The sequence below is a fragment of the Loxodonta africana genome, chromosome 1 (assembly GCF_030014295.1).
Source record: "Loxodonta africana isolate mLoxAfr1 chromosome 1, mLoxAfr1.hap2, whole genome shotgun sequence".
In the NCBI taxonomy this organism is placed as follows: Eukaryota; Metazoa; Chordata; class Mammalia; order Proboscidea; family Elephantidae; genus Loxodonta; species Loxodonta africana.
The window spans coordinates 170,339,312-170,366,441 of NC_087342.1; the positions used below are offsets into that span (position 1 = coordinate 170,339,312).

At 41.5% G+C, this 27,130-nt stretch overlaps 1 protein-coding gene across 1 annotated transcript in view; it reads left to right on the forward strand.

Moving 5' to 3' along the window:
• Positions 1-4,214: 4,214 nt before the first annotated feature.
• Positions 4,215-27,130, forward strand: part of CRYBG1 (crystallin beta-gamma domain containing 1) — a 69,800-nt gene continuing 46,884 nt past the window's right edge. The window contains exons 1-4 of the mRNA XM_064289331.1: positions 4,215-4,921; positions 21,563-23,915; positions 26,663-26,710; positions 26,799-26,917. Of these exons, the coding sequence (XP_064145401.1) occupies positions 4,230-4,921; positions 21,563-23,915; positions 26,663-26,710; positions 26,799-26,917 (3,212 nt within the window). The 5' untranslated portion in view covers positions 4,215-4,229. The remainder of the gene's footprint in view (positions 4,922-21,562; positions 23,916-26,662; positions 26,711-26,798; positions 26,918-27,130) is intronic.

The window sequence follows — 27,130 nt, forward strand, 5'->3', positions numbered from 1 at the left end:
CTCTAGGGGAAGACTGCCTTCCCCTATAAGTGAGGGCCTATCCTTTCAAATGACTTGCAATCCTCATTGATGAAGAACTGTGAAATGTGCACCTGAGCCAGACGATTGTGCCACACACTGTGTTACTGCTCTTTATTTCCCAGGAATAAGTTATAATTTTAAATCAACTTTATTAAGTATAATTTACATATAATAAACACACCATTTTAAGCATACAGTTCGATCATTTATGACACGTATAGACATGTGTATAAACATCACCATAATCGAGGTATAGAACATTTTTCCTATGCCTCTTCCCAGTCAACCCCTTCCCCCACACTTCCCTGGGCCCCAGGCAACCAATGATTGATTTTTTTTTTAATATTTCGTTGTGTTTTAGGTGAAAGTTTGATTGACTTTCTATTATTATATATTAGATTTGCATTTTCTAGAACAACATATAAATAGAACCACAGAGTATGTGATGTTTTGAGCCTGGCTTCTTCCACTTAGTATAATGCTTCGGAGATTCATCCATATTGTTACAGTGTTTCAGAAATTCACTCTACTGTGTAGCTTTCTATTGTAGGAATGTACCACAATTTGTTCATCCATCCAGCAGTTGATGGACATTTAAGATGTTTCCAGTTTTTGGCTGTTATGAACAAAGTTGCTATGAACATTCATGTATAAACAAACAAAACTGTGGAGTTTTAGGAAATTCAACAGAGCAGCCTGTCTAGCAATAAATAGGCTGACCCGCTGGGGGAGGAAAGAGCCAAGTAGTTGATGAGGCCAAGTGCCAAAGAGCAGCCAATTTTGTAAAAAGTAGCTGTAGCCAAAAAAGAAAGAAAAAAAAAATGCCTGTACCGAGCATAGAAAGGACTGCTGATCAGGCGTCTTTCAATGCCTGGGGAAAAAAGGATTGCAACATTATTGGCAGGACAGAATAACACAAACACTTAGTCGTTTTATTTTGACATGGGCTGGAATTAAGCCAATAGATTCAAACCTATTTTCCTGGCTACTTCTTTAGGATATGTCTGAAAGCCTGTCCAGGCAGTCAAGACAAAGAGCTCCATCTCCAGAGCTAGAAAGACCTTTCCTTCATGTAGGACCTTGAGTAAAGATAAGTAACCTTGGCAAATGGGCATAAAGAGTACCTACCTTAAGGGTTGTTGGGAGGATTAAATGAGAAAGTATCTAAATAATTTAGCAAGTGTCTGGTACAGAAGGAGGACTTGGTAAGCATGAATTATTATGTTCAAAAATCATGTAATCTCTTTGACTAGTAGTAAAAGAATCCAAATGTCCTTAAGAAATTGGAATAGTGTAATAGATTTTCTTTTAAATGACACCACAATTTTTTCCTGTATTACTTAAATAATGATTGAATAATTATATTACTAATCAAAGTCTGGGTAGATTTTAAACATATCAACTCGTCACACAAACTTGGCATGGCTGTACCATCTCCTCACATAGCAGCTGTCTAGCTCCTACTAGGTGCTTCTGAAACCTGGAGAATGACCTCAGGAGCTCTTCAGTAAATTGGATTCATGAGCTTACTCAGGAGCACTCCTTCTGTGCCACTGTGGCCCTGAATCCACTACACTGGACGGACTTGGTTTCCGGGTGCTGGCTGCACCTCTCCTTCCTCTAAAGAGGTCCCTGTGGTGGAGTCCAAAAAGCTCAAGCTGGAAGCTGAGGACTTGGGCTTAACTCCTGGCTTTATTCCCTTCCCGGCAACACACTTTGTCTCTTCACCTTTCCAAGCTTCTGTTTCCTCATCTCTTCAGTGGGGTAATAGCACTTACCTCACTAGGCTGTAGCAGGGAGTACAGGATATTACAGTGCCAGGACTGTGCGCCAAAAATGCGTGGTGACCCTGTTAATTCCGTGCTTTATCTGACAATTTTTCCTATTTCCCACCATCCTCAAAGCTTACTGGTATATAACTCAAATGAAATGGAACTGCTTTAAAGGGTAATTCAGAAATCATTCCGTAAAAGTTAATATTGTAAAAACTGTCCAGAATGTTAACCTTCCTAGGAGGTGGGGCCCTTTTCTGCCTCACCAGGGCTCAGGCCCTGTAAGTTATTGCAGCCATGGGTACCTGCTTGGGTCCAGTGGGGGACGTTTACTCTGAAAAACGCTTCCTTCCCACGGGCATCAAGGCTGGGCTTGCACTCCCTCCCTTTTCAGGTCGGCCTTTTCCTCTTCCTGCCCGCCGCTCACCTGCCCCCTTCCCGTGCTGGGCAAGCCCAGGCGCGCCTTGGCGCCCGTTGGAGGGTTTGTTTTTATTCTTTCAGCTCTCCCTCCCGGCTTCCGGCGCGGGCACCAGGCACGGGCGGATTTACTCCTGGCAATGCAAGAAGTTCAGGTTTTTTCCCCCTTCCCGAATCTGCGCAGATCGTTCATTGGCGGCCCGGGCCCTCCCCACTGGTGAAGCCGACCCTTGGGGCTCTCGCACTCGGAGCCCTAGGGAGGTGGCCAGGGACAGGGTCTAGGGCCGAGGTCGGCTTGGGCAAAGCCCCACGCTCTTCCATCTGCCCTAGCGTCCTCGACTTGAGGGGTGGGTGTGCGAAAGCATTCACTCCTGCGTGCTCACCCCCACCCCCGACCCCATGCACTCCTCCTGGGGATCTTCCCAAGGGGAAAATCTTTCCTCCAGGCCCTTAAGCTACTGAATGGGCTTGTTGGGGCCAAGCTGGCGTTTGAATGCTCGCGCGCGTTTCCCATTGGAGGAGCGCAGGTCTGGCGCGCTCCGAGCCTTTTGTAGGTTAAGGGCGGCGTCCAGGTGCCGGATTCCTCCGAGTTTTCTTAATGTTTTTATTTGGCAATTATGTTGAACCCAGGTGGCTTCTTACTGTCCTCGAGTAGAAGGCACTAGGACTGTTTTTCCCCCATTCTCCTTCCCTTTTACAAAAAGAAAGCGTTTTAGAAAAGAGTTCTACCTTAGGAGACTGGAGTGTGTTTACCCTACTCACGCCTGGCTGTTTCGAAATTGCGTCTTAATTGAGCAAGGAGGTAAAAAGCTAAAGCTAGAGGGAACTGGGAACAGTTTGTTTTGTATATGTGATTATTTGGACTTTGTGGCTTTTCCTTGGGGGAAAAGAGGAATTCTACTTAAAAGAAAATGTTACTCTAAGTAGTGCCAAAGTATATGGTGTTTAAGAAAGTTTCAAAAAGTAAAACCGTATTTTGTTGTAATGGATATAACGAAGACACTACTTTCTCATTTCAATTAGAAACTTCTATTATCATTTTGGTTTGTAGTTCAGTAGTGTACTTCTAAAGGGAAGAACCAATTCTCATTCTATTTTCTCTATCTATCCCCTTTGATTTTTCAGTCCAGAGCACAACCACCAGAAGAGAACAAAAGAAAGCCAGTTTTGGGGAAACTTGGCGATCTGTTCACCGCAGGGAGGAGAAGGAACACCAGAAACGGGTTTGAGAGTCCCATCAGCTCAAACGCCAAACCAGCCTCCCCGCAAAATGTAACATCTAAACTCTCTAAGAGCGCGAATGAGAAAAGTAAATCTCAGGGCATCCAACCAACCCAAACGGACACGTGCCAGGAGGGCTCGGCTCAGAAGCCCCAGGAGCCGAAGGGCGAGCACTCTGAGAGCGGTGTCCAGGCAGCCCCCCCTGACGCCGAGCTGTCACTTTGCTCAGGCAGCCATGCAGTGGCAGCGGCCATGCAGCAGTGCCATGAAAGTGATTCACCCCAGTTAGAACCTCTGGAGGGAGAGGGAGAGACTTTCCCAGATGCCACCACCGCTGCCAAGCAGCCGCATTCCTCACCAGAGAATTCCTCCAGGCAAGAGAACGCAGAGACGCCCGCCCGCGGTCCGGGGGAGGACTCTTCGCTCGGCGCTGGCTGCGACCAGGAGACAGCCCGGGGTGTGCCAGGGACGCCCGTCCGCGAGCGGCCTGCGGGAGGACTAGGTGAAGCCCTTAAGCGGGTTTCTGGGGTGTGTACTGAACAAGGCTCTTTGGGGTCCCAGGACGCGCGCGGCCCGCCTCCCGAGGACGCATCGGTTCCCCCAGGTGACCCTCCCACCGAGGGCGCAGAGAATAGGAACGGCTCGGTACAGGTAAACGACAAAGCCCGGCCGGGAGGGCGCGCTCATCCCTCCAAAGTGTTAACTTTGGACATCTACTTGAGTAAGACTGAGGTCGCACAGGGGGACGAGCCGGTTGTGATTGCTGCTGGCGCAGAAGTTTGCGGCGATTCAGACGACATGGAGAAGAGGTCGAGCGGTCGCAGGTCGGGGAGGCGGAGGAAGTCGCAGAGATCGACCGACTCCCCCGGCGCAGACGCGGCGCTGCCCCAGAGCTCCGCAAGGGACGACGCGGTGTTCGACGACCAGGTGGCGCCAGACGCGGTCACTGAGAACTCCGCGGAAAGGAAAGTGAAATCTCCGCAGACGGCCCCCGACGGGGGCGTTACCTCGGCTGGGAGCCCGGAGGCCCAGGCCAGCTCAGGTCCCAAAGGGCAGCCCCGGGCAGAGTCGGAGCGCAACAAACAGCCATCTCCAGCCTCGTCTCCCACTAAACGGAAGGGTCGGAGCCGCGTCCCCGAGGCGGTGCCCACCCCGCCCGCCAGCGGCTCACGGACTCCTGCCAGGGAGTCCCCGACCAAGAAGGCGCCCGCGCCCGAGGCGGACCCGGCCGCTAGAGGTGCAGCGGGGGAGAGCGGGGAGGAGGCGGCCCGGGTCGTCCCCCGAGAGCTCGTTGTCAAGAGCTGCTCGCTGCTGCAGGAGTTCAAGCCTGAGCAAAAGAGGGGCCCGCACCCCAACCACTTCGACGGCCGAGGAGAAGGAAGTCGAAGTAGAGAGCTGGGCAGATCCGCAGGGGGTTCTGACTCCGAGGGCTTGAGGCCCAGGAATCACTTCGGTGTGGGGAGGTCGACGGTGACTACCAAAGTGACCCTGTAAGTAGCTGTGGAATTGGGCGGGGCTGGGGTCGGTGCATTTGTGGAAGAACTGACAGTGCACATAATTAGAAAATTCTTCTTTGTTGACTGAAATATATTGAAAGACTGGCTTTTACACAGTTAAGATTTAAGATGCCACGTTGGCAGCCTAGTCGGTTGTTAATTCCTGTTTCAACTGAAGATTTAAGTTAAATGAATGTAAAAATGAGATATCCCCTGAAGTTCAATGTTTACATAATAATTGAAATAAGACTGCATGGTGTGACACGAGCTAATTCTATTCTTTATTCAAAATGTGGGCCAGTATTCCTGGTAGGATCTTCTTAAAAACCCAATATATAGTGAATTTGAGAACGTAAACACTAGTATGTACAGTATGACCCAGTAGCTTTGACACATGTGAGTTTAAAAAGTTTTTATGGAACTTAGTGCCTTATTGACTTAAACGTTATTTATTTATTTTTCCTAATACAAGTATCTTGGTTGCTTCTTCTCCTTTATAATGTCAGGGAGTCTGGTGATATTTTTGCCCCTGGTTTGAAAGTAACTTCCACTTATTGAAATGTAGAAAGATTAGTGTTGTTCTTCCAAACCAAACCACGGTTGCCGTGGAGTCAGCTGCCACTCATAGCCACCCTGTAGGTCAGAGTAGAACTGCCCCAGAAGATTTCTAAGGCTGTAATGTCTATGGAAGCAGACTGCCACCAGGGAGGCTGGTGGATTCGAACCATCCACCTTTCGGTTAGCAGGGAGTGCTTAACCACTGTGCCACCAGGGCTCCTAGTGTTCTCACTGAAAGAATATGTTCTAAATAAAAGGACACATTAGTAGGATCAAGGCCAACATCACACTGTGACTACCTACTTGCTGTTAAGTTTTTTGATTTTACAAATGTGTATTGAGTACCTTCTGTGCATGGTATGTGTTAGGTACTATGGGAAATTAAAAACAAGAAACTTAAAGAACCACTATTCAGTACACTGCCCTTTAAAAGCTTATGGCCCAGTCTAGCACACAAGATACAGACAAACCAAATAGCAATATAAGGTCGTATCTGATTAAACTGCTAAATGAGTGTAAAGGCTGAGGAAGTAGAAGGGAGGAAGAAATTACCTGGGTTGTTTGGAGGAGGCGGGGCTTGTGCCTTGATGATTAATGTGATTTGTGTGGGTGGACTGGCTAGGGAGGGCCTCTCTTCAGTTGCTAAAATCCTCCCTTGCTCCTCACTCCTGCTCCCTATGCCCCAGTTAGCACGTGTGAAAAATGAATAGCTGACCTTTTCCTGTATTCACATTTATTACAAGAGTTGGTACTTTCACATCATTTTTCTTGGACTGAATGGTTTCATTCTATTTGAATCTTTAGATAAGTAAGCTTTAGAGTAGGGAGTCTGTTTGGTAAACAGTAGAGGGGAAAATGTACTTAATGAATAACTTGAACTATCTCACCAGCTGCCAACCTGAAGACCTTTGATATAGTCAACTGTTTATTCTGTAACGGCTGCGGCATGTTGGAGAAATAACCTGAGTGAATGAAGCTCATTATTTGTACAAGATCAGTGTGACTGCACGTTCAAACCTCCTAAGTGTAAGGAGCCTTAGAGAAACACTGCTGTGTATTTGATTAAGCACGCTTCTCCTGTCTTCCAGTCAGAACACATCAGTGGAAAAACCAGAAATGTTACACTGTTAAGGAGTAAAGAAACAACATAAAAAGGGTCTTACCAAAACTTTTCTTCATGTGCACTTCCTTGTAATAGAACTAAACCAAATGTCTTTTTCTCTCTACTGATTATTTTGTACCTAAAAAATTTTCTTTACCAGACATTCAGTTTGTTCCATTTTATTTTGCACAGTGCCTTGCACATTGTGAATTCTCAAGCTACTGTGAAATGGAAAATTAATCATTTTTTTCTAGTCCTTTGATCCATTTCCATTGGACTGATGGGGTTTTTTCAGTCCTTTTAATTCTTACTATGACTGAATTTCAAGTAAAGGCGTTAATCAGATTATTTTTTAAAATACTTTAAGACAGGGAGTTAGAAAAACTATGTTATATTCCGTGAAAACTCATAAATTTGAAGCATCATGTTCCTAGTTAAATAATTATTCTTCTACCCAGTGGTGAATGTTGAAATTCTTAAAGTAGTATATTTAGAATAAGGAAATTTTTCCTTTCACATTATAACCATGGCTTTTTAGACTCCTTATTATATTATTTATATTATAATGAAAGCATTACAACATGAATTATAAGGGGCCTTCCTTTTAATCAGTCTAAACTAGGTTAATTGTAGTGACTCTTGGTAGCAGAACTTAACCGCACAGAAAGTTTGGCTGTAAAATGTTATTTTGATCTTTAATGTGCAGATGTGTGTTTCCTGTCCTTAAGGTAGCTTGTTTGCTAACTTGTAGCCTTTTCCATTTACATCACCAGATGCACTTTGATGTTTGATTTGAATACTGCTTCTTGAGCAGATTAGTTAGAATTTTTTTCATTTTGAAAAGTTATATTCCCTTGTATGTGAACATCTCTCCTTAACTGGTAGCATTTATAAACTCCCCATGTCTAATCATCTCACTGGTTTTAAAAATGTAATCTTTAAGGAAATGGATTATAAGCTGATTTTGCTTTGTAAATTTAAGATATGGGCCCACAATGAGGGACCTAGATATTTTATGGAGATATTGGTGGAAGCAATGCCTGGAAGATATTTATGGGTACATATCAACACAATATACTTTTTTAAAATAATTTTTATTGCACTTTAAGTGAAAGTTTACAAATCAAGTCAGTCTCTCACACAAAAACCCATATACACCTTGCTACATACTCCCAGTTACTCTCCCCCTAATGAGACAGCCCACTCTCTCTTTTCCTGTCCTTTTCGCCAGCTTCTAACCCCCTCCACCCTCCCATCTCCCCTCCAGGCAAGAGATGCCAACATAGTCTTAAGTGTCCACCTGATCCAAGAAGCTCACTCCTCACCAGCATCCCTCTCCAACCCATTGTCCAGTCCAATCCATGTCTGAAGAGTTGGCTTCGGGAATGGTTCCTGTCCTGGGCCAACAGAAGGTCTGGGGGCCATGACCACCGGGGTCCTTCTAGTCTCAGTCAGACCATTAAGTCAGGTCCTATGAGCATTTGGGGTCTGCATCCCACTGCTCTCCTGCTCCCTTAGGGGTTCTCTGTGGTGTTCCCTGTCAGGGGAGTCATCGGTTGTAGCCAGGCACCATCTAGTTCTTCTGGTCTCAGGATGATGTAGTCTCTGGTTCATGTGGCCCTTTCTGTCTCTTGGGCTCGTAATCGCCTTGTATCCTTGGTGTTCTTCATTCTCCTTTGATCCAGGTGGGTTGAGACCAATTGATGCATCTTAGATGGCTGCTTGCTAGCGTTTAAGACCCCAGACACCACTCTTCAAAGTAGGATGCAGAATATTTTCTTAATAGATTTTATTATGCCAGTTGACTTAGATGTCCCCTGAAACCATGGCCCCCAGACCCCTGCCCCTGCTACACTGGCCTTTGAAGCATTCAGTCAAACAATATACATTTTATTTTTATTATGCTTTAAGTGAAAGTTTACAAATCATGTCAGTCTCTCATACAAAAACTTAAATACACCTTCCTATGTACTCCTAGTTGCTCTCCCCCTAATGAGACAGCACACTCCTTCTTTCCACCCTGTATTCCCTGTGTCCATTCAGCCAGCTCTCATCCCCCTCTGCCTTCTCATCTCACCTCCATACAGGAGCTGCCCACATGAACTCATGTGTCTACTTGAGCCAAGAACCTCACTCCTCCCCAGTATCATTTTCTGTCTTATAGTCCAGTCCAATCCCTGTCAGAAGAGCTAGCTTTGGGAATGGTTCCAGTCTTGGGTTAATAGAAGGTCCGGGGACCATGACCTCTGGGGTCCCCCCCCCCAATCTCAGGCAGACCATTAAGTCTGGTCTTTCTGCAAGCATGTGAGATCTGCATCCCACTGTTCCCCTGCTCCATCAGGGATTCTCTGTTGTGTTCCCGGTCAGGGCAATGATTGGTGGTAGCTAGGCACTGTCTAGTTCTTCTGGTCTCAGGCTGATGGAGTCTCTGTTTTATGTGGCCTTTTCTGTCTCTTGGGCTCATAATTACCTTGTGTCTTTTGTGTTCATTTTCCTTTGCTCTGGGTGGGTTGAGAACAATTGATGCATCTTAGATGGCCATGTGCTAGGGTTTAAGACCCTAGGCTCCACTCACCAAAGTGGGATACAGAATGTTTTCTTTTTTTAATTGAACTTTAGATGAAGGTTTACAGAACAAACTAGTTTCTCATCGAACAGTCAGTATACACATTGTTGTATTACACTGGTTAACAACCCCACGACATATCAACACTCTCCCTTCTCAACCCTGGGTTCCCTATTACCAGCTTACCTGTTCCCTCCTGCATTCCAGTCCCTGCCCCAGGGCTGGTATGCCCTTTTAGTCTTGTTTTGTTCCATGGGCCTGTTCAATCTTTGACTGAAGGGTGAACCTCAGGAGTGGCCTCATTACTGAGCTGGAAGTGTGTCCGGGGTCCATACTCTCAGGGTTTCTCCAGTCTTTGTCAGGCCAGCAAGTCTGATCTTTCTTTTTGAGTTAGAATTTTGTTCTACATTTTTCTCCAGCTCTGTCCGGGACTCTCTATTGTGATCCCTGTCAGAGCAGTCAGTGGTGGTAGCTGGGTACCATCTCGTTATTCTGGACTCAAGTCTGGTAGAGGCTGTGGTAGATGTGCTCCATTAGTCCTTTGGACTAATCTTTCCCTTGTGTCTTTAGTTTTCTTCGTTCTTTCTTGCTCCCGAAGGGGTGAGACCAGTGGAGTATCCTAGATGGCTGCTCACAGGCTTTTAAGACCCCAGACGCTACTCACCAAAGTAGAATATAGAACATTTTCTTTATAAACTTTGTTATGCCAATTGAGCTAGATGTTCCCTGAGACCATGGCCCCCACAGCCCTCAGCCCAACAATTCAGTCTCTCGAGGAGTTCAGGTGTGTCTATGAGGCTACCGTGGTCCTGCCTTGTACAGGCTATGCTGGCTTCCCCAGTATTGTGTACTGTCTTACCCTTCACCAGAGTTACTGCTTATCTATTGTCTATTAAATGTTTTTCCATGCCCATCCCTCCCCACCCTCGTAACCATCAAAGATTGTTTCTTTTTGTATGTAAACCTTTTCATGAGTTTTTACAGTAGTGGTCTCATAAAATATTTGTCCTTTTGTGATTGACTTATTTCACTCAGCATAATGTCCCCCAGATACATCTATGTCATGTGGTGCTTCACAGATTCATCATTGTTCTTTATCATTGCATAATACTCCATTGTGTGTATGTAACACAGTTTGTTTATCCATTCATCTGTTGATGGACATCTAGGTTGTTTCCATCTTTTGCTATTGTGAACAATGCTGCAGTGAACATGGGTGTACCTATATGTATTTTGTGTGACGACTGTGATTTCTCTAGGATATATTCCTAGGAGTGGGATTGCTGGATCATATGGTATTTCTATTTCTAGCTTTCTAAGGAAGCACCATATCCTTTTCCAAAATGGTTGTATCATTTTGCATTCCCACTAGCAGTGCATAAGAGTTCCAATCTCCCCGCAGCCTCTCCAACATTTGTTATTTTCTGTTTTATTGATTTGTGCCAGTAATGCTGGGGTGAGATGCTTTCTCATTGTGGTTTTCATTTGCATTTCTCTGATGGCTAGAGATCATGAGCGTTTCCTCTTGAATGTCTCCTTTGGTGAAGTGTCTGTTCATATCCTTTGCCCATTTTTTAATTGGATTATTTGTCTTTTCATTACAGAGGTGTTAGATTTTCTTATAGATTTTAAAGATTAGACCTTTGTCTGATTTGTAATAGCCAACAATTTTTTCCCAGTCTGTAGGTTCTCTTTTTACACTTTTGGTGAAGTCTTTTGATGAGCATAAGTGTTTAGTTTTTAGAAGATCCCAGTTATCTAGCTTATTCTCTGGAGCTTGTGTGTTGTTGGTTGTAGTTTATACCCTGTTAATGCCATGTATTAGGACCTCTAGAACTTCATAGTTTTGGGCTTTATATTTAGGTCTTTGATCCATTTTGAGTTAGTTTTTGTATATAATGTGAGGTATGGGTCCTGTTTCATTTTTTTGCAGATGGACATCCAGTTTTGCCAGCACCATTTGTTAAAAAGACTGTCTTTTCTCCATTTAATGGACTTTGGGCCCTTGTTGAAGATCAGGTGACCATAGGTGGATGGATTTACATCTGGGTTCTCAATTCTGTTCCATTGGTCAGTGTATTTGTTGTTGCACCAGTACCAGGCTGTTTTGACTACTGAAGCTGTATAGTAGGTTCTGAGGTCAGGTAACGTGAGTCCTCCTACTTTATTCTTCTTCTTCAGTAATGCTTTACTTATCCGGGGCCTCTTCCCTTTCCATATAAAGTTAATGATAAGTTTTTCCATCTCTATAAAGAATGTTGTTGGTATTTGGATCAGGATTGCACTGTATTTGTAAATTGCTTTGGGTAGAATTGTCATTTTCACAATGTTGAGTCTCCCTATCCATGAGCATGGTATGTTTTTCCATTTATATAGATCTACTTTGGTTTCTTGCAGTGGTGTTTTGTAGTTTTCTTTGTATAGGTCTTTTACATTACTGGTTAGATTTATTCCCAAGTATTTTATTTTTTAGGGGCTATTATAAATGGTATTGTTTTCCTGATTTCCTTTTCATTGTACTCTTTATTGTGTACAGGAATCCAACTGATTTTTGTATGCTGATCTTCTATCCTCCTACTCTGCTGAATCTTTCTCTTAGTTCCAGTAGTTTCTGGTTGTCTTTTGGGATTTTTAAGTATAGTATCATATCATCTGCAAATAGGGAGAGTTTAACTCCTTCATTATCAGTTTGGATGCCCTGTATTTCTGTTTCTTGCCTTATTACTCTAGCTAAGACTTCCAACACAATGTTAAATAGTAGTGGTGATAAAGGGCATCCTTGTCTTGTTCCTGTTCTCAAGGGGAGAGTTTTCAGCCTCTCTCCGTTGAGAATTATCTGGCCATTGGTTTTGCATAGATGCCCTATATTATGTTGAGAAATTTCCCTTCTTTACCTATTTTATTAAGAGTTTTTATCAGGAATGGGTGTTGGACTTTGTAGAATGCCTTTTCTGTGTCGATTGAGATGATCGTGTGATACTTTCCTTTTATTTATGTGGTGGATTATGTTGATAAATTTTCTAATGTTGAACCATCCTTGCATACCTGGTATGAATCCTACCTAGTTGTGGTTATTTTTTTGATATGATGCTGAATTCTGTTGACTAGAAGTTTGTTGAGGATTTTTGCATCTATATTCATGAGAGATGTTGGTCTGTAATTTTCTTTTTTTCTGGTGTCTTTGGCTGGTTTTGGTATCAGGGTTATGCTGGCTTCATAGAATGTGTTCGGAAGTATCGCTTCCTTTTCTATGTTCAGAAATATTTTGAGTTGTACTGATGTAGGCTGTTCTCTGAATGTTTGGTAGAATTCTCCAGTGAAGCCATCTGGGCCAGGGATTTTTTTTGTTGGGAGTTTAAAAAAATTTTTTTATTACTTTCAATCTCTTCTCTTGTTATGGGTCTGTTCAGATTTTCAGTGTCATTTTGTGTTAGTTTGGGTAGGTAGTTTGTCTCTAGAAACTTGTCCATTTCCTTGAGATTTTCAAATTTGTTGGAGTATAGTTTTTCATAATACTCTGTTATGATCCTTTTTATTTCAGTTGGGTGTGTTGTAATGTCCCCCATTTCATTTCTTATTTGGGTTATTTGCATTCTTACTTGTTTTTCTTTTGTCAGTTTGGCCAGTGTTTTGTCGATTTTGTTGATCCTTTCAAAGAACCAACTTTGGGTTTTGTTGATCCTTTCTGTTGTTTTTCAATTCTTTATTTCATTTATTTCTGATCTGATCTTTATTATTTCCTTTCTTCTGGTGGCTGTGGGCTTCTTTTACTGTTCTCTTTCTATTTGTTCAAGTTGTGTAACTAATGTTTTGATTCTGCCCCTTTCTTCTTTTTTGATGTGTGCATCTAGTGCTATAAATTCACCTCTGAGGGCTGCCTTTGCTGTGTCCCAAAGGTTTTGGTATGATGTGTTTTCATTCTCATTTGATTCTAGGAAGTTTTTGATTCCATCTTTGATTTCTTCTGTTACCCAGTGATTTTTAAGCAGGGTGTTATTCAGTTTCCATGTAAGTGATTTTTTCCCCCCCTTGCACTCCCTGTTGTTGATTTCTGCTTTTATGGCATTGTGGTCAGAGAAGATACTTTGTATTATCTCAATATTTTGGATTTTGTTTACAGTTGCTCTGTGGCCTAAGATGTGGTCTATTCTGGAGAACATCCCATGTCCATTAGAAAAGAACATGTAGTTTGCAGTTGTGGGGTGGAATGTTCAATATAAGTCTATGAGGTCAAGTTGGCTGATTGTGCTCTTTAGCTCGTCCGCATCTTTGTTGAGTTTCTTTCTAGATGTTCTGTCCTTTCCTGAGAATGGTGTGTTGAAGTCTCCTACTATTATTGTGGAACTGTCAATTTCTGTTTTCAGTGCTGTTACAGTTTGTTTTATGTATTTTGGAGCCCTGTTATTGGATGCCTAGATGTTTATTATGGTTCAGTCTTCATGATGGGTCGTCCCTTTAATCATTATATAGTGGCCTTCTTTGTCTTTTATGGTGGATTTTTTTCTTTTATTATTAAGTTTATCTTATCTGAGATTCGTATTGCCACTCCTGGTAGTTATTTGCTTGATATATTTTTTTCCATCCTTTGATTTTTAATAAATTTGCATCTTTGTTTCTAAGATATGTCTCTTGTAGACAGCATATTGATGGATCCTGTTTTTTTTTTTTTTTTTACCCATTCTGTCACTCTGTGTCTCTTTGTGGGTACATTTAGGCCATTTACATTCTCTGTGTAATTACTGATAGATGTAAGTTTATTGCTATCATTTTCTAGTGCTTTTCTTTGTGGTGGTAACATTTTCTTTGTTCCTCTTGCTCTCCTGTGCTGAGTTCCTTTTGCTTGAGGATTTCTTTTTCATTTCTTTTGTTTCTGTAGATTTTGTTTTTATTGAGACTTTATGTTTTTCTTCTTTATTATGATGAGTAGGTTTGTTAACTTTCTTTGTGGTTACCTTGAAATTTACCCTTATCTTGCTGGGTTTGAACCAGTCTATTATTAATTGGTATCACCATGCCTTCCTCTCCAGTAGACAGTTCTATACCTATACTGTTTATACCCTTTTTTATTGTTCTGACGTTGTTGTCATTTACAGATTAACCTCTCTGGTTCCCTGTTGCAATTGTTTTGGTTTTGGATAGTCCCTGAGAGTTCATTTCCTAGGTTGGTATCTGGCTGCTACAATCTTGCCTTCCAGATTCAGGCTGTGGTCTGATGTTGTTTGTTCTCAGACTGAAGGGCCCCCTTTAATAATTCTTATAAGTTTGATTTGGTTTTTACATATTCCCTTAATTTCTGTTTATCTGGAAATGTCCTAATTTCACCATCATATTTGAACAAAAGTTTTGTAGGACATATTATTCTTGGTTGGCAATTTTTTTCTTTGAAGGTTTTATATATGTCCTCCTATTGCCTTCTTGCCTACATGGTTTCTGCCAAATAATCAGAGCTTAGTCTTATCATTTCTCCTCTGTAAGTGACTTTTTGTTTTTCTTGAGCTCTTCACAGGATTTTTTCTCTGTCTTTGGTTTTAGCAAGTGTGGTTACGATATGCCTTGATGTTTTTCTTTTTGAGATCTATCCTATATGGGGTTCGTTGAGCTTCTTGGATGGTAAGCTTTTCATCATTCATGATATAAGGAAGTTTTCTGTCAACAATCTTTGATGATCTTGTCAGTGTTTTCTGTTTTCTTTCCCTGTTCTGGAGCTCCAATCGCTTGCAAATTTTTGCTTTGTATCCCACATAATTCTCAGGCTTTCTTCATTTTTCTTTCTTATTTTTTCTGATTTTTCCTCAAACAGAGTTGTAGCCAAGTATTTGTCTTCAGTTTCGCTGATTCTATCTTCCATTGTTTCAAACCTGCTCCTCAGCCCTTCTGTGACACTGTCCATTTCTGAAATCTTGTTGTTTATCTTTTGGATTTCTAACTCTTGTTTTTGTATGATTTCTAGTTGTGAATTTATTTTGTCATTTTGTTCCTGTATTACTTTCCTGAATTGTTCCATTTTTTTTTTTGTCTGTATTTTCCATGAATTTGTCTACCTTTTCCATAAATTTGTCTCTTTTTTCCTCATTTTTGTCTGCTTTTTGCTTCATCTCTTGGATTCTCTGAACAGTAGGGATTTGAATTCCCTGTCAGGTAGTTCTAGTGCCTTTTCTTCTACTGGAAGGTCATCTGGTGTTTCATTTTGGATGCTTACTGGAACCATTCTGTCCTGTTTTTTTTAATATGTTTTGATATTTCCTGCTGTCTTTGGGACATTCAGTGGTTATTTTCATTTGTTTTGCTCTGCTTTTTTTTTTTTAATTTGGTTATGTCTGAGCAAGCAGGCTGTGCATTCTTTGTTGTTTGCTTACCTGTAGTGACAATATTTTTCACCTCCTTGTTTGATGGGTAGGTCCAGTCAATAAGCTATGGTGTAGCAGGGCAGGTCCAGCTGAAGGAGAGGAGCTGGGATGGGTTGTTTGTGGCATGTACTATGGCCAACAGCGCAGGCCAGGAATCAGTGCTGGGCAGGTTCCCATAGGCCATGCCTGTGCTACTCGGGGGTGTGATGTTCAGCGCACGGTGCAGGTAGGCATGAAAGAGGGGGATGGTTGTGATGTGTGGAGTTAATGAGGGCATGGGAAAGAGGAGAGAGAAACAGGAGCTGAAAACAAATAACCAAAGAAAGAAAGAAAGAAAAAAAAGAGTGCCAAGGGAGCTTGCCATTGGAGTGGAGAGAAAAGAAACCAAGAAATGGCGAAAAGGAAAAACAGAAAAAGGGAAAAAGAAAGAAAAAATAACTGGATAAAAATTTTGAAAAGAAAAGTGAAGAAAAGCCCCCAGGAGTCCCAGAGTCCCACTAGTAGGTTGCTAAGACTGCAGAGGTAGCTCCCAGGCTGTATGCCATAGCCTGGCAAGAAGGGGTATAGACTTCACACAGCACCAGGTATTCAGGAGACAGGAAAAGAAGATGAACATAGAGAGACAAGAACTGAGAAATGAAGAAAAACAGAAAGGGAAAAAGAGAGAGAAAAGAAAGAAAAAAAGAAACGCCTCCAGGGATCCCACCTACACGGCTGCGCAGATTGGGATAGTGGTTCTTAAGCTGTGCGGTGCAGCCCGGCTAGAAGGGGCTCCCAAGCTGCGAAAAGAAAACAAACAAAACAGAACAAAGCAAAAAAATAGCCCCAGGGATCCCAGCAGCATGGTGTCCCAGGCTGGGGGAGTGGTTCCCCAGCCGAGTGTGGCTTCACAGCCTTTCAAGAAGAATCAAAGATGGCACACAGAGCCAGGTGCTCCAGAGAAAGGAGTGGAAGGTGGTAGGAAGCACAGGAGAAACCAAAAGAGACAGAAAGAACTAACTCCAGCTCAGAAGCCCAGCCAGTGTGGACAGGGCGAATCCAAGCAGCTTGAGGCCAAAGTGGTTGCTTCCTGGCCAAGAAACTGTGGCTGGTGGGAAGCAGAGGAGGCTGAAGAGGGGGGAGAAAGAAGGGCAGGGGAGGGGTGGTTAGGAAAGCATATATCACTCATTACCAGTTGCTTTGTCTCTTGCTGGGAACTTTGTGAAGCTGCTTTCCCCTATTCCCTGTCCGCTGGTCTCCAACGTGGGTGGGGCAAATCTAAGTGGCACGGACGCTGCACTTCCTGGCTGGCTGAGCCACTGCAGCCAGCCAGAAAGCTCAGCGATAGAGCAGGGGGTAGAGAATGGATGGTGGGAAAGTGTGTATCGCTGGATACTGGGTGCTCTGTCTCCTGCTGGGAGTTCTGCAAAGCTGCTTTCCCATGCTCCCTATCTGTAGATCCCTGACAGGAGTCCAAGATGGTGGATCTGTGCTGCATTAGCGATGGGGCCTTCTGCTCTTATCTCTCCTTGCTGTCTGTCTTCTGTCAGTTTCTTATGCCATTTGGTGCATAGTTGAGTTCTTTATCTCTTCATTTGACACTTCATGTTCCTGGAATGACGTTTTTCTCTGTTTTACTTAGTTTTTCGGGTCTTTGCTGTGGAGGATTGGCATGGTACTTCTGTTCTATGGCACTGTGTTAGCCAGAAGTCTTCAGAATCTTTTCATAATACGTTTTGTTATGCCAATTGACGTAGATGTCCCCTGAAACCATGGTCCCCAAACCCCCGCCCCTGCTACGCTGGTCTTCTAAGTGTTTGGTTGTATTCAGGAAGCTTCTTTGCTTTTGGTTTAGTTCAGTTGTGCTGACCTCTCCTGTATTGTGTGTTGTCTTTCACTTCACCTAAAATAGTTCTTATCTACTATCTGATTAGTGAATACCCCTCTCCCTCCCTCCCTACCCTGTAACCATCAAAGAATATTTTCTTCTGTCTTTAAACTATTTCTTGAGTTCTTAAATAGTGGTCTCATACAATATTCGTCCTCTTGCAAGTGACTAATTTCACTCAGCATAATGCCTTCCAGATTCCTCCATGTTATGAAATGTTTTACAGATTCATTGTTGTTCTTTACCGTTGCGTAGTATTCCATTGTGTGAATATACCATAATTTATTCATTCATCCATTGATGGGCACCTTGATTGCTTCCATGTTTTTCCTATTGTAAACTTTGCTGCAATGAACGTGAATGTGCATATATCTGTTCATGTGAAGGCTCTTATTTCTCTAGGATATATTCTGAGAAGTGGGATTGCTGGATCGTATGCCAGTTCTATTTCTAGCTTTTTAAGAAAGCGCCAAATCGATTTCCAAAGTGGTTGTACCATTTTACATTTCCACCAGCAGTGTTCCAGTCTCTCCACAACCTCTCCAACATTTATTATTTTGTGTTTTTGGGTTAATGCCAGCCTTGTTGGAGTGAGATGGTATCTCATTGTAGTTTTGACTTAATTTCTCTAATGGCTAATGATCGAGAGCATTTCCTCAGGTATCTGTTAGCTGCCTGAATGTTTTCTTCGGTGAAATGCCTGTTCATATCCTTTGCCCATTTTTTAATTGGGTTATGTGTCTTTTTGTTGTTGAGTTTTTATAGTATCATGTAGATTTTAGAGATCAGATGCTGATCAGAATTGTCATAGCTAAAAAAATTTTCCCAATCTGTAAGTAACCTTTTTACTTTTTTGGTGAAGTCTTTGGATGAGCATAGGTGTTTGATTTTTAGGAGCTACCAGTTATCTAGTTTCTCTTCTGGTGTTTATGCGTTGTTAGTAGTGTTTTGTATACTGTTTATGACATGTATTAGGGCTCCTAGCATTGTCCCATTTTTTCTTCCATGATCTCTATTGTTTAGATTTTATATTTAGGTCTTTGATCCATTTTTGAGTTAGTTTTTGTGCATAGTGTGAGGGTCTTGTTTCATTTATTTGCAGATGGATATCCAGTTATGCTGGCACCATTTGTTAAAGAGACTGTCTTTTCCCCATTTAATAGACTTTGAGACTTTGTCAGATATCAGCTACTCATATGTGGACGGGTTTATGTCTGGATTCTCAATTCTGTTCCATTGGCCTATGTATCTGTTGTTGTACCCATACTAGGCTGTTTTGACTACTATGGCAGTATAGTATGTTCCAAAATCAGGTAGTGTGAGGCCTCCCACTTTGTTATTCTTTTTCAGTAATGCTTTACTTCTCAGGGGCCTCTTTCCCTTCCATATGAAGTTGGCGATTTGTTTCTCCATCTCATTAAAAAATATCACTGGAATTTGGATCGTGATTTCATTGTATCTATAGATCACTTTGAGTAGAATAGACATTTTTACAATGTTGAGTCTTCCTATCCATGAGGAAGGTATGTTTTTCCAGTTATGTTGGTCTCCTTTAGTTTCTTGTAGTGGTGTCTTATAGTTTTCTTTGTATAAGTCTTTTACATCTCTGATTATATTTATTCCCAAGTATTTTATCTTCTTGGGGCTATTTTAAATGGTATTAATTTGGTGATTTCCTCTTCGACGTTCTCTTTGTTGGTGTAGAGGAATCCAACTGATTTTTATATGTTTATCTTGTATCCTGATACTCTGCTGAACTCTTTTATTAGTTCCAGTAGTTTTCTTGAGGATTCTTTAGGGTTTTCTGTGTATAAGATCATGTCATCTGCAAATAGAGATGCTTCTTACCAATTTGGATTCCCTTTCTTTATTCATCTAGCCTAATTACACTGGCTAGGACCTCCAGCACAATGTCAAGCTTAATATTTTAATAGAATTTTTTTTTAACGAAAGTCTATATTCTCACTGCTGCAGCTGGGAAGGACTTGATGGCATCCCTCAGTTTATCCAGAAGGATAAGTGTTTTACTCAGAATCATACCCCCTGTTCCTGCAAGAGGCATGAAGCTCCTCAGGTCCAACCTTCTTGAGGGTCAGTGTACTTTCACGATCATGAGTACATGTGGAAAGGAGCATGGGATTTCACTGATTCTCTGCTTTTGTTTTCTCCCTATTGAGGCAACCTCTAAAGCCTGATGTCTTTATCTTGTGGCTCTTATGAGAATTCATTGACTTCTTGAATGATAAAGCTGGAAAGAACCAGAGGAGGTCATTCACGGAGTCTAATCTGGCCTTGTGAGGGTATTGGTAGTTCAGTGGTAGAATTCTCACCTTCCATGCAGGAGACTCGAGTTCAATTTCTGGCCAATGCATCTTATGTAGAAACATCACCCATTTGTCAGTGGTGGCTTACATGTTGCTATGATGCCGAACAGGTTTCAGCAGAGCTTTCAGACTAATAAGGACTAGGAAGAAAGTCTTGACAATCTACTTCCAAAAATCAGCCAGTGAAAACCCTATGGATCACAAAAGTCTAATCCCAAGCCAGTCATGGTGTTGGCATGGGAATGGACAATGTTTCAGGCATGGGGTTGCCATAAGTTATGGGCTGATTCAACAGCAGCTAACAACCACCACCACCACCACAAGTCTGACCTTATCTGAAGAAGCAGAATAGCTGGGAACAAGGCATCTGTAACAAGAACACCTAGTGTCAAATAATGGGCCGACCACTTACTAGCTGTGCTATTTACCTTCCCTAGCCATTGGTATCCTCATCTTAAAAGAGAGATGTACAAAGTTGTACATTAGGCAAACTGTATAAAGCATTTCCCAATCAGTGAATGGCAGTCAGAGAATGTTTGTGGTTATCATCTCTCCTTACAACCGTCCTATTTTCTAAACCACGAGACCAGTGGTTTAGTTTTTTTTTTTATCTTGGAAGTCTTTCTTCTAGGAAAGCTTATACAGAAGTGATGTGTGAAACAGATACGTGGAAGTGATTCTACATGGAAGAGGGGTACCCCCAACCCTCAGTCCCTACCACCCTTAACCCTAGCCCTTGAACAGAATCTCAAGAGTTCCTGCAAGCATAATTTGGAAAAAAATAAATCTCTGTTCTAAGCCATCTGGTTTTTACAGACAGAGAAAGTGGAGTCTAGAGAGGTAAAGTAACTTGACCAAGTTCACACAGACAATTAGTGTGAGAGCCAGCACTAGAGCCAGCTAATGCCAAACAGAGAACAGTGTGTTTCTCAGATTGAAAACACTGTATACTTTTAAAGACGTATTATTTCTACTTGGAGATAGTTATACCCTGGAAATATAGTAGAAAAAGGGGATGCTTTTTTTCATGACAAAACCAAAAGTAAGTAATTGACCAGTTACAAAACATCATACAATGGACTTTTCTGCATTAAGATAGACATTAAGAAAACTTTTCAAACAAGTATCTTTAGTAACCTGAAAAATGTTAAACATAATCTAAGTAATTTTTTAAAATAAAGACATCAAGCTCTATGAATAGAATAATCTCAATTCTATTAAAAATATATAATTCCATACAAAAAGACTTGAATTGGACTAAAATGTTCAGGGATATTCTTGCACATGGGCTCGGATTATGAGTTTTTCTTTTTTATATCTTCTGAATTTCTATAGTGGATACATTAAAATAATAAGAAAAAACTTATGGGGGAGAGAAAATTTAAAAACCCAAAGAGGTCAATAATAGAAAAATATTTTTCATAATCTAGCCTTTTCAGATCATATTTTAAAAGTTATGGTAAAAATTTTCATAATTGGTGTTTGGGAGAATCATATTATTTAAATTATGTTTTTGAAGTTTAGAAGTACATCAAGTATTTTAACTCGTTCTAATGTTCTTCAGGCACTGTAACGTCTTCCAACTGTGTGCTAAGCACTGTGCATACACGTTAGATAGTCAATAAGTTTGTTGAGTGAATTGAAATCCCCATCACTGTTTCTTCGCTATATAATCTTTTCATTCCTTGTGGACAAGCAAAACATGCATTAGAAATAGTCACTAGTGTGTTTAGGATTTTTTTTTAAGTTTCCTAAAAAACAAATATCATGCAGAAAGATGTTGACTTTTCACATTTAGGAAATAAACTGGTTTGTGTGTTCCCTTTTTAAAGCTAGGCCAGTAACTGTATTTCATTGCTTTGTTTTTGCAGCCCTGCCAAGCCCAAGCATGTGGAACTAAATCTTAAAAACCCTAAAAATCTTGACAGTTTGGGAAATGAGCATAATCTGTTTAGCCAGCCAATTCACAAAGGAAACACTGCTACCAAAATCTCCTTATTTGAAAACAAACGGGCAAACAGTAGCCCAAGACACGCTGACGCTCGAGGCGCCAGGAATATTCCTCCCTCCAATAAAACATTTGTTGGGCGGGCAAGGCTGAATTTAGCCAAAAAAGCCAAGGAAATGGAGCAACCTGAAAAGAAAGTAATGCCAAACAGTCACCAGAATGGTGTGCTGGTGAAGGAAACCCCCGTAGAAACCAAAGTGACTGTCGCTAAAGAGGAAATTGTGACTGGAAGTCCCAGTATGAGAGCAACGGAAGGAGATCCTACGCAGGATCAAACTCTAGTCTCTCAGCTTAACCAAAGAGAAAAAGCAAATGTGCAGACCGATGCTGCGTGCCCTTCAGGACAGGTGGCCGTTGCTCTGGTTCCTGGCAAGGACCACAAGCTCTTGGGAGAGGACAACTCGAAGGCTGTTGACAGCAAAGAACTTGTACTTGAAAATATGACTGATACAGCTCAAGACATTGCCATCATTCTTGATACCAAAGATTTACCTCCAACAGCCATACCAAAGCCACAGGATATGTTTTCTGACTCACAGCTCCCTGCTGAGTCATCTAATGGGACTTCTGTTTCACCATCTGCACCTACTCCTGTGGATGTTCCCGAAGACACTTGTGCTCAAGTTCCTATAGGCAATTTCCCATGTACTGATATAAAAGTGTCAGAAGATCCCAATGGATGTGTTTTGCCTGTGTCTCATCAGAGTAATGAGAACATGCCCCTCTCCAAACTTGTGGAAGGAGGAGGAGAAGAAGTAAATCCTCCTTTGTCCACAGAAGCTGTGGAAAATGAGTGTCCATCCAAGGTCTTTATCCAGGTCAGATCCTTCATGCTCCCTGTGGAGAACACACAGGATATAAGCTCCCAGATCATCTCAGATCACTCTGAAGTTAAAGAAGTGCAGTTGCCAAGTTTTCACAATAATGAACTTGAAGTAGTTTCTGTTGCAAGTTGTGCTCCCCAGAAAGAGGAAGTGCTGAACAATAAGAGCACATCACCCAAACACAGTCATTGCAAAGGGGAACATGTGGCAAAATCTGGCCCACAAGCCATGCCGCTAGAGTCAGAGAAAACTCTGCCCACCCAGGCCCCAAGTCAGGACAGCAAAACAGCCCTCACAGCTGAATCCAGCCCCACCAACTCTCCTTGCAGCAGAAGTAATTTAGAAACTCTGCAAAGGCCAGATCAAAATGTAGTGAATGGCCAGGATAGCCCTGCCAGTCTTTTGAACGTTTCTGCTTGTAGTGATGATAGTGTGTTTGATTCTTCTTCTGATATGGAAAAATTCACTGAAATTATAAAAAAGATGGACAGTTCAATTTGTGTGCCCCAAAAGAAAAAGAAGGCCAGGGTGCCAAACTCTCCTGCCCCTCACTTTGCCATGCCACCTATTCATGAAGACAGCTTAGAAAAGGTGTTTGATCCCAACGTGTTCACCGTTGGTTTGGGGAAGAAAAAGGAAAGTCAGCCAGAGATGTCACCAGCTTTACATCTGATACAGAACCTCGAAGCAAAATCCAAACTGAGGCCTAAACGTGCATCCACCGAACACAGTGTCCTCTTTAAGTCCTTGAACACTAACACTAACGGGAAAAATGAACCTGTGGTGGCTCCAGAGATAAATGACAAAGAAAACAGGGACACCACTAACGGTGGGGTCAAGAGATCTAGGCTAGAAAAGAGTGCACTCTTCTCAAGCATGTTATCTTCTACTTTACCACAAGACAAAATCTTTTCTCCCTCTGTGACATCAGTCAATACCATGACCACGTCTTTCGGCACTTCTCAGAGCAGTTCTCTTTCTCGCTCTTCAGTGTTACAGCCTGTGACTGAGGGCGCCCCACCCTGTGGTTCAGACAAAAAACAGCCAGATCTTCTACACAACAGCTCCATGAAGGTCTTCAATTTCGACTCGTCAACTACATCTCATTCAGGTTTAAAAAGTCCAAGCTACATGGAAAAATATCTCCAAAAGGAGGAACCCAAAAAAGACCTGGATTCAGGAAGCAACCTACACTTGCCAGAAGCTAAACTTTCTGAATTTTCAAATCTTAAGAACAATGATGATACGGAAAAGGCTAATCATATTGAAAATGTCCTTAAACCAAACCTGCCAAATGTTGGAAGCAGTAACACAGACGTCGTGGGTCTTTTCAAACTCAGCCGGTATGACCCAAACATTTCTTTTTCTGCAATGTCGTTAGCAGATACAACAGTAAGTAGCAATGTATTGTGATTTGTTTGGGGTGTTTATAAGACGAGAGGAAAGGAGCATGATGGGCAGTTCATGCCATTCTTTTAGAAATGCTTATGTTCATGTATGCTAGTTTTCTGTTCATCACATAGTAGAAAACCTACTATGTATAAGGGACCGATAAGGCTTAAGAACAAAGATATTAAGCTTCTGCTCTCAAGGCATTTGTAGCTTAGCTGGGGCAATAAGCTATGACTGTTTTAAGGCACTTGCAGGTTTATGCATTATATTGCAAAAGAGCTTTGAGAGTTCAGAAACAGACAAGGTGCTTTTTCTTACCTAGTTTTGTGTAGAAATGCTCAATACTATACTGGTAGTTGACCTAGAATTTTAAAGATTTATGAAGCAGCTTCCTTTCTTTGGGAAAGCCCCAGCCGAGGAACCCCTTCTTATGCTCTGTGAGATTCATTCTTTCTTCTCATAAATAGCAGCATTTCTCCCATGCAGCTGAGATAGTGTTTTCTCTTTATTTGTAATTCATTTTCATCAGGGAACATTGTGAAATTTTTCCGTCTACTTTTATCTGATTGCCAGTGGGTTTTTTTTTTAACTCAGTTTTTGACGTGAATGTGTGCCCTTTTGTGAGCAAATTGGATACTCAAGTTAAGGGAAGACAATGAAAGAGAAAGGCTGAATATAAAGTGTTGAGGTCAGCTCTTCTGGCCCAGAACCATGGGTTACCAGTTGCTGTGGAGTTGGTTCTGAGTCATGGTGACCTCATGGGTGTCAGAGTTGAACTGTGCTCCAGAGAGTTTTCAATGGCTGCAGGCTTTTCTTCTGAGGCGCCTCTAAGTGGACTCAAGCTGCCAACCTTTTCGTTAGCAGCTAAACATGATAACTGTTTGCACCTCCCAGAGAGGTGCAAACACGGATGGACCTCTGTATTCCTGCGTGGCCAGGTTATTTGGCAAGTGTATACAGTTTATCCAGGCAGAAAAGACTGTGCACCCTCCCTTATGTGTGCAAGGCACTGCAGCATGTTTTAATTTGTGGTATTGGCTTTTGCTACAAACCTGTAAAAGAGATTAGTTTCAGAAGCTCTTTCAAAATTTATACTTGGGTTTCCAGCAAAGACTCAGATCCTCTTTTCATGTGATTTTGTAAACCAGTAGGTCTTAAATTTTTGGTCTCAGGACTGTTTTATGCTTTTAAAAATTATTGAGGACCCCGAAGAGCTTTTGTTTGTGTGGGCTATGCCTATCGATATTTACTATATTAGAAATTAACACAGAAAAATTTTAAAACACCACAGTTGATCAGCACACATTCTATTAGCTGTCAGAATTGTGATGTCATCAGAAGTCATGAAGCCCCTGGAAAACTCCACTGTGCATTTGTGAGAGAAAGACCCCAAAAGGCAAATCACTGCTATGACTATGAAAATAGTTTTGACCTCATGGACCCTCAAAAGGGTCTTGGGACCTCTCTAGGGCTCCTGGAGCACACTCTAGGAACCACTACTGTAAACAGACAAAACTGAATCAGCCCACTGCACTCAGAAGGCATGAGGTTCTTAAGTGTTTCTCATGAAATTTCTACTGGTTTGTTTTATCATAGCTATGCTCTCTTTTGTAATCATTCTTAGGTGGCTTATCTTACTTGACAAAACCCCTTAACCGAGTCTGATGACAGAATATACCTAGTTTTCCTATGGAGTCCCTTGAAAACCAAACCAAGTGGAGTAAAAAGAATCAAAATGTTTTATAATTTCGTGAGGCCTAAATTGTTTTTCTTTAGGTCCTGGACTTTGTTGACTATATAACTATTCTGTCCTTTGTCTCATATCTGAATTTTATTTTACATTTCAGGCTTTCTCTTCAGCTTATCTACTTATATATAAGTATATTCAATGTGTATATATAAGTAAATTAGTATATGCTATTTTGATTCTTAATAATGCTCTAGGGGAGCCTTCCTATGGTCTTTCGGGCACATTCCACTCCGGTATGATGCAAGCAGTAAAGAGTGATCAGATCAAAGGCACTCCTTAAGACGAGGCATCCTGGTCAGCATTGAAAGTAGTCCGTGTTTTACAATATTTTTACATGTATAATTAGGATTTTATTATAGTATGCATTTCTGGTTTTACTGGTCTTGTCAGATGTCCTTGAAAATGGTTAGTTTGGGAGCCATATAAAAATGTATTTTATTCATCAAAAAGGGGGGAATAAGTATTTTTTATACAACCTACATAGTGAAATATGCCACTTGTTTTAGATTAGTAGTTATGTGATGGTAGATGTTACTATGAAAAAAACATAGATTCAGATAAGGTGTGTATATGAACAAATAAAATTGATTTAACCCATTCTAGGTAAGTGATTAATACATTATACTTTCTCTTTATTTGAGACTATATTGAGATTACTTAAATTATAAATCTCTTAGGTGGGTTCTTACTCTGTGAACTAAGATAAACATGGGTCTGACTCTGGGGCCTGGAATTTTCTAGCATAGATGGAAATACCCTAGACAGTTAAATGAGGAGAAGTTGAAATGGCAAGTTCAGTTAGGAAGAAAGATAGCTTTTCACTTAATGTTATAAACTCACAGGGAATTTTAATATAACTTTGGCATGGGCCAGAGTAGACGTGCTTCAAGCTAATTGTGAAGCAAATGACTTACTGAAAGGACCATGGTGGCAGGGAGGAGAAAAGAGGATTGCTTTGCAAAGGTATAATTGTTGTGTTTCATTCATCTGATTACAGACACTTAGAGGAAGTGTCCAAAATAAAATCAATCCCCGACCTGGAAAGGTAAGGCTATTTTCTATTTCTAGTCTGTAGAAATTTCTGTTGTACTTCAAGTACAACAAGGTATGCTACCACTCTCACTTTCTTGCAGGTAGTGATATATAGCGAGCCCGAGGTCTCTGAGGATTGCATTGAGATTTTCAGTGACATCCAGGATTGCAGCTCGTGGAGCCTCTCTCCGGTGATTCTTGTAAGAGTCGTTAGAGGATGGTAAGTAAGAATGGGGCCGAGTTCCTGACTTACAGGGTTTGTGTTTTACATTCTTAATTAACCTGTTTGGTTCTCAGGGCATTTAGCAAGGTAAAGGGCAGAAAACACTGCTAAAAAAAAAAAAAAAACAGTTGCCACTGAGTTGACTTTGACTCGGGGCAGCCCTATGTGTATTAAAAGTAATTCGTATTTAAAAAGATTGTTTTTAATCAC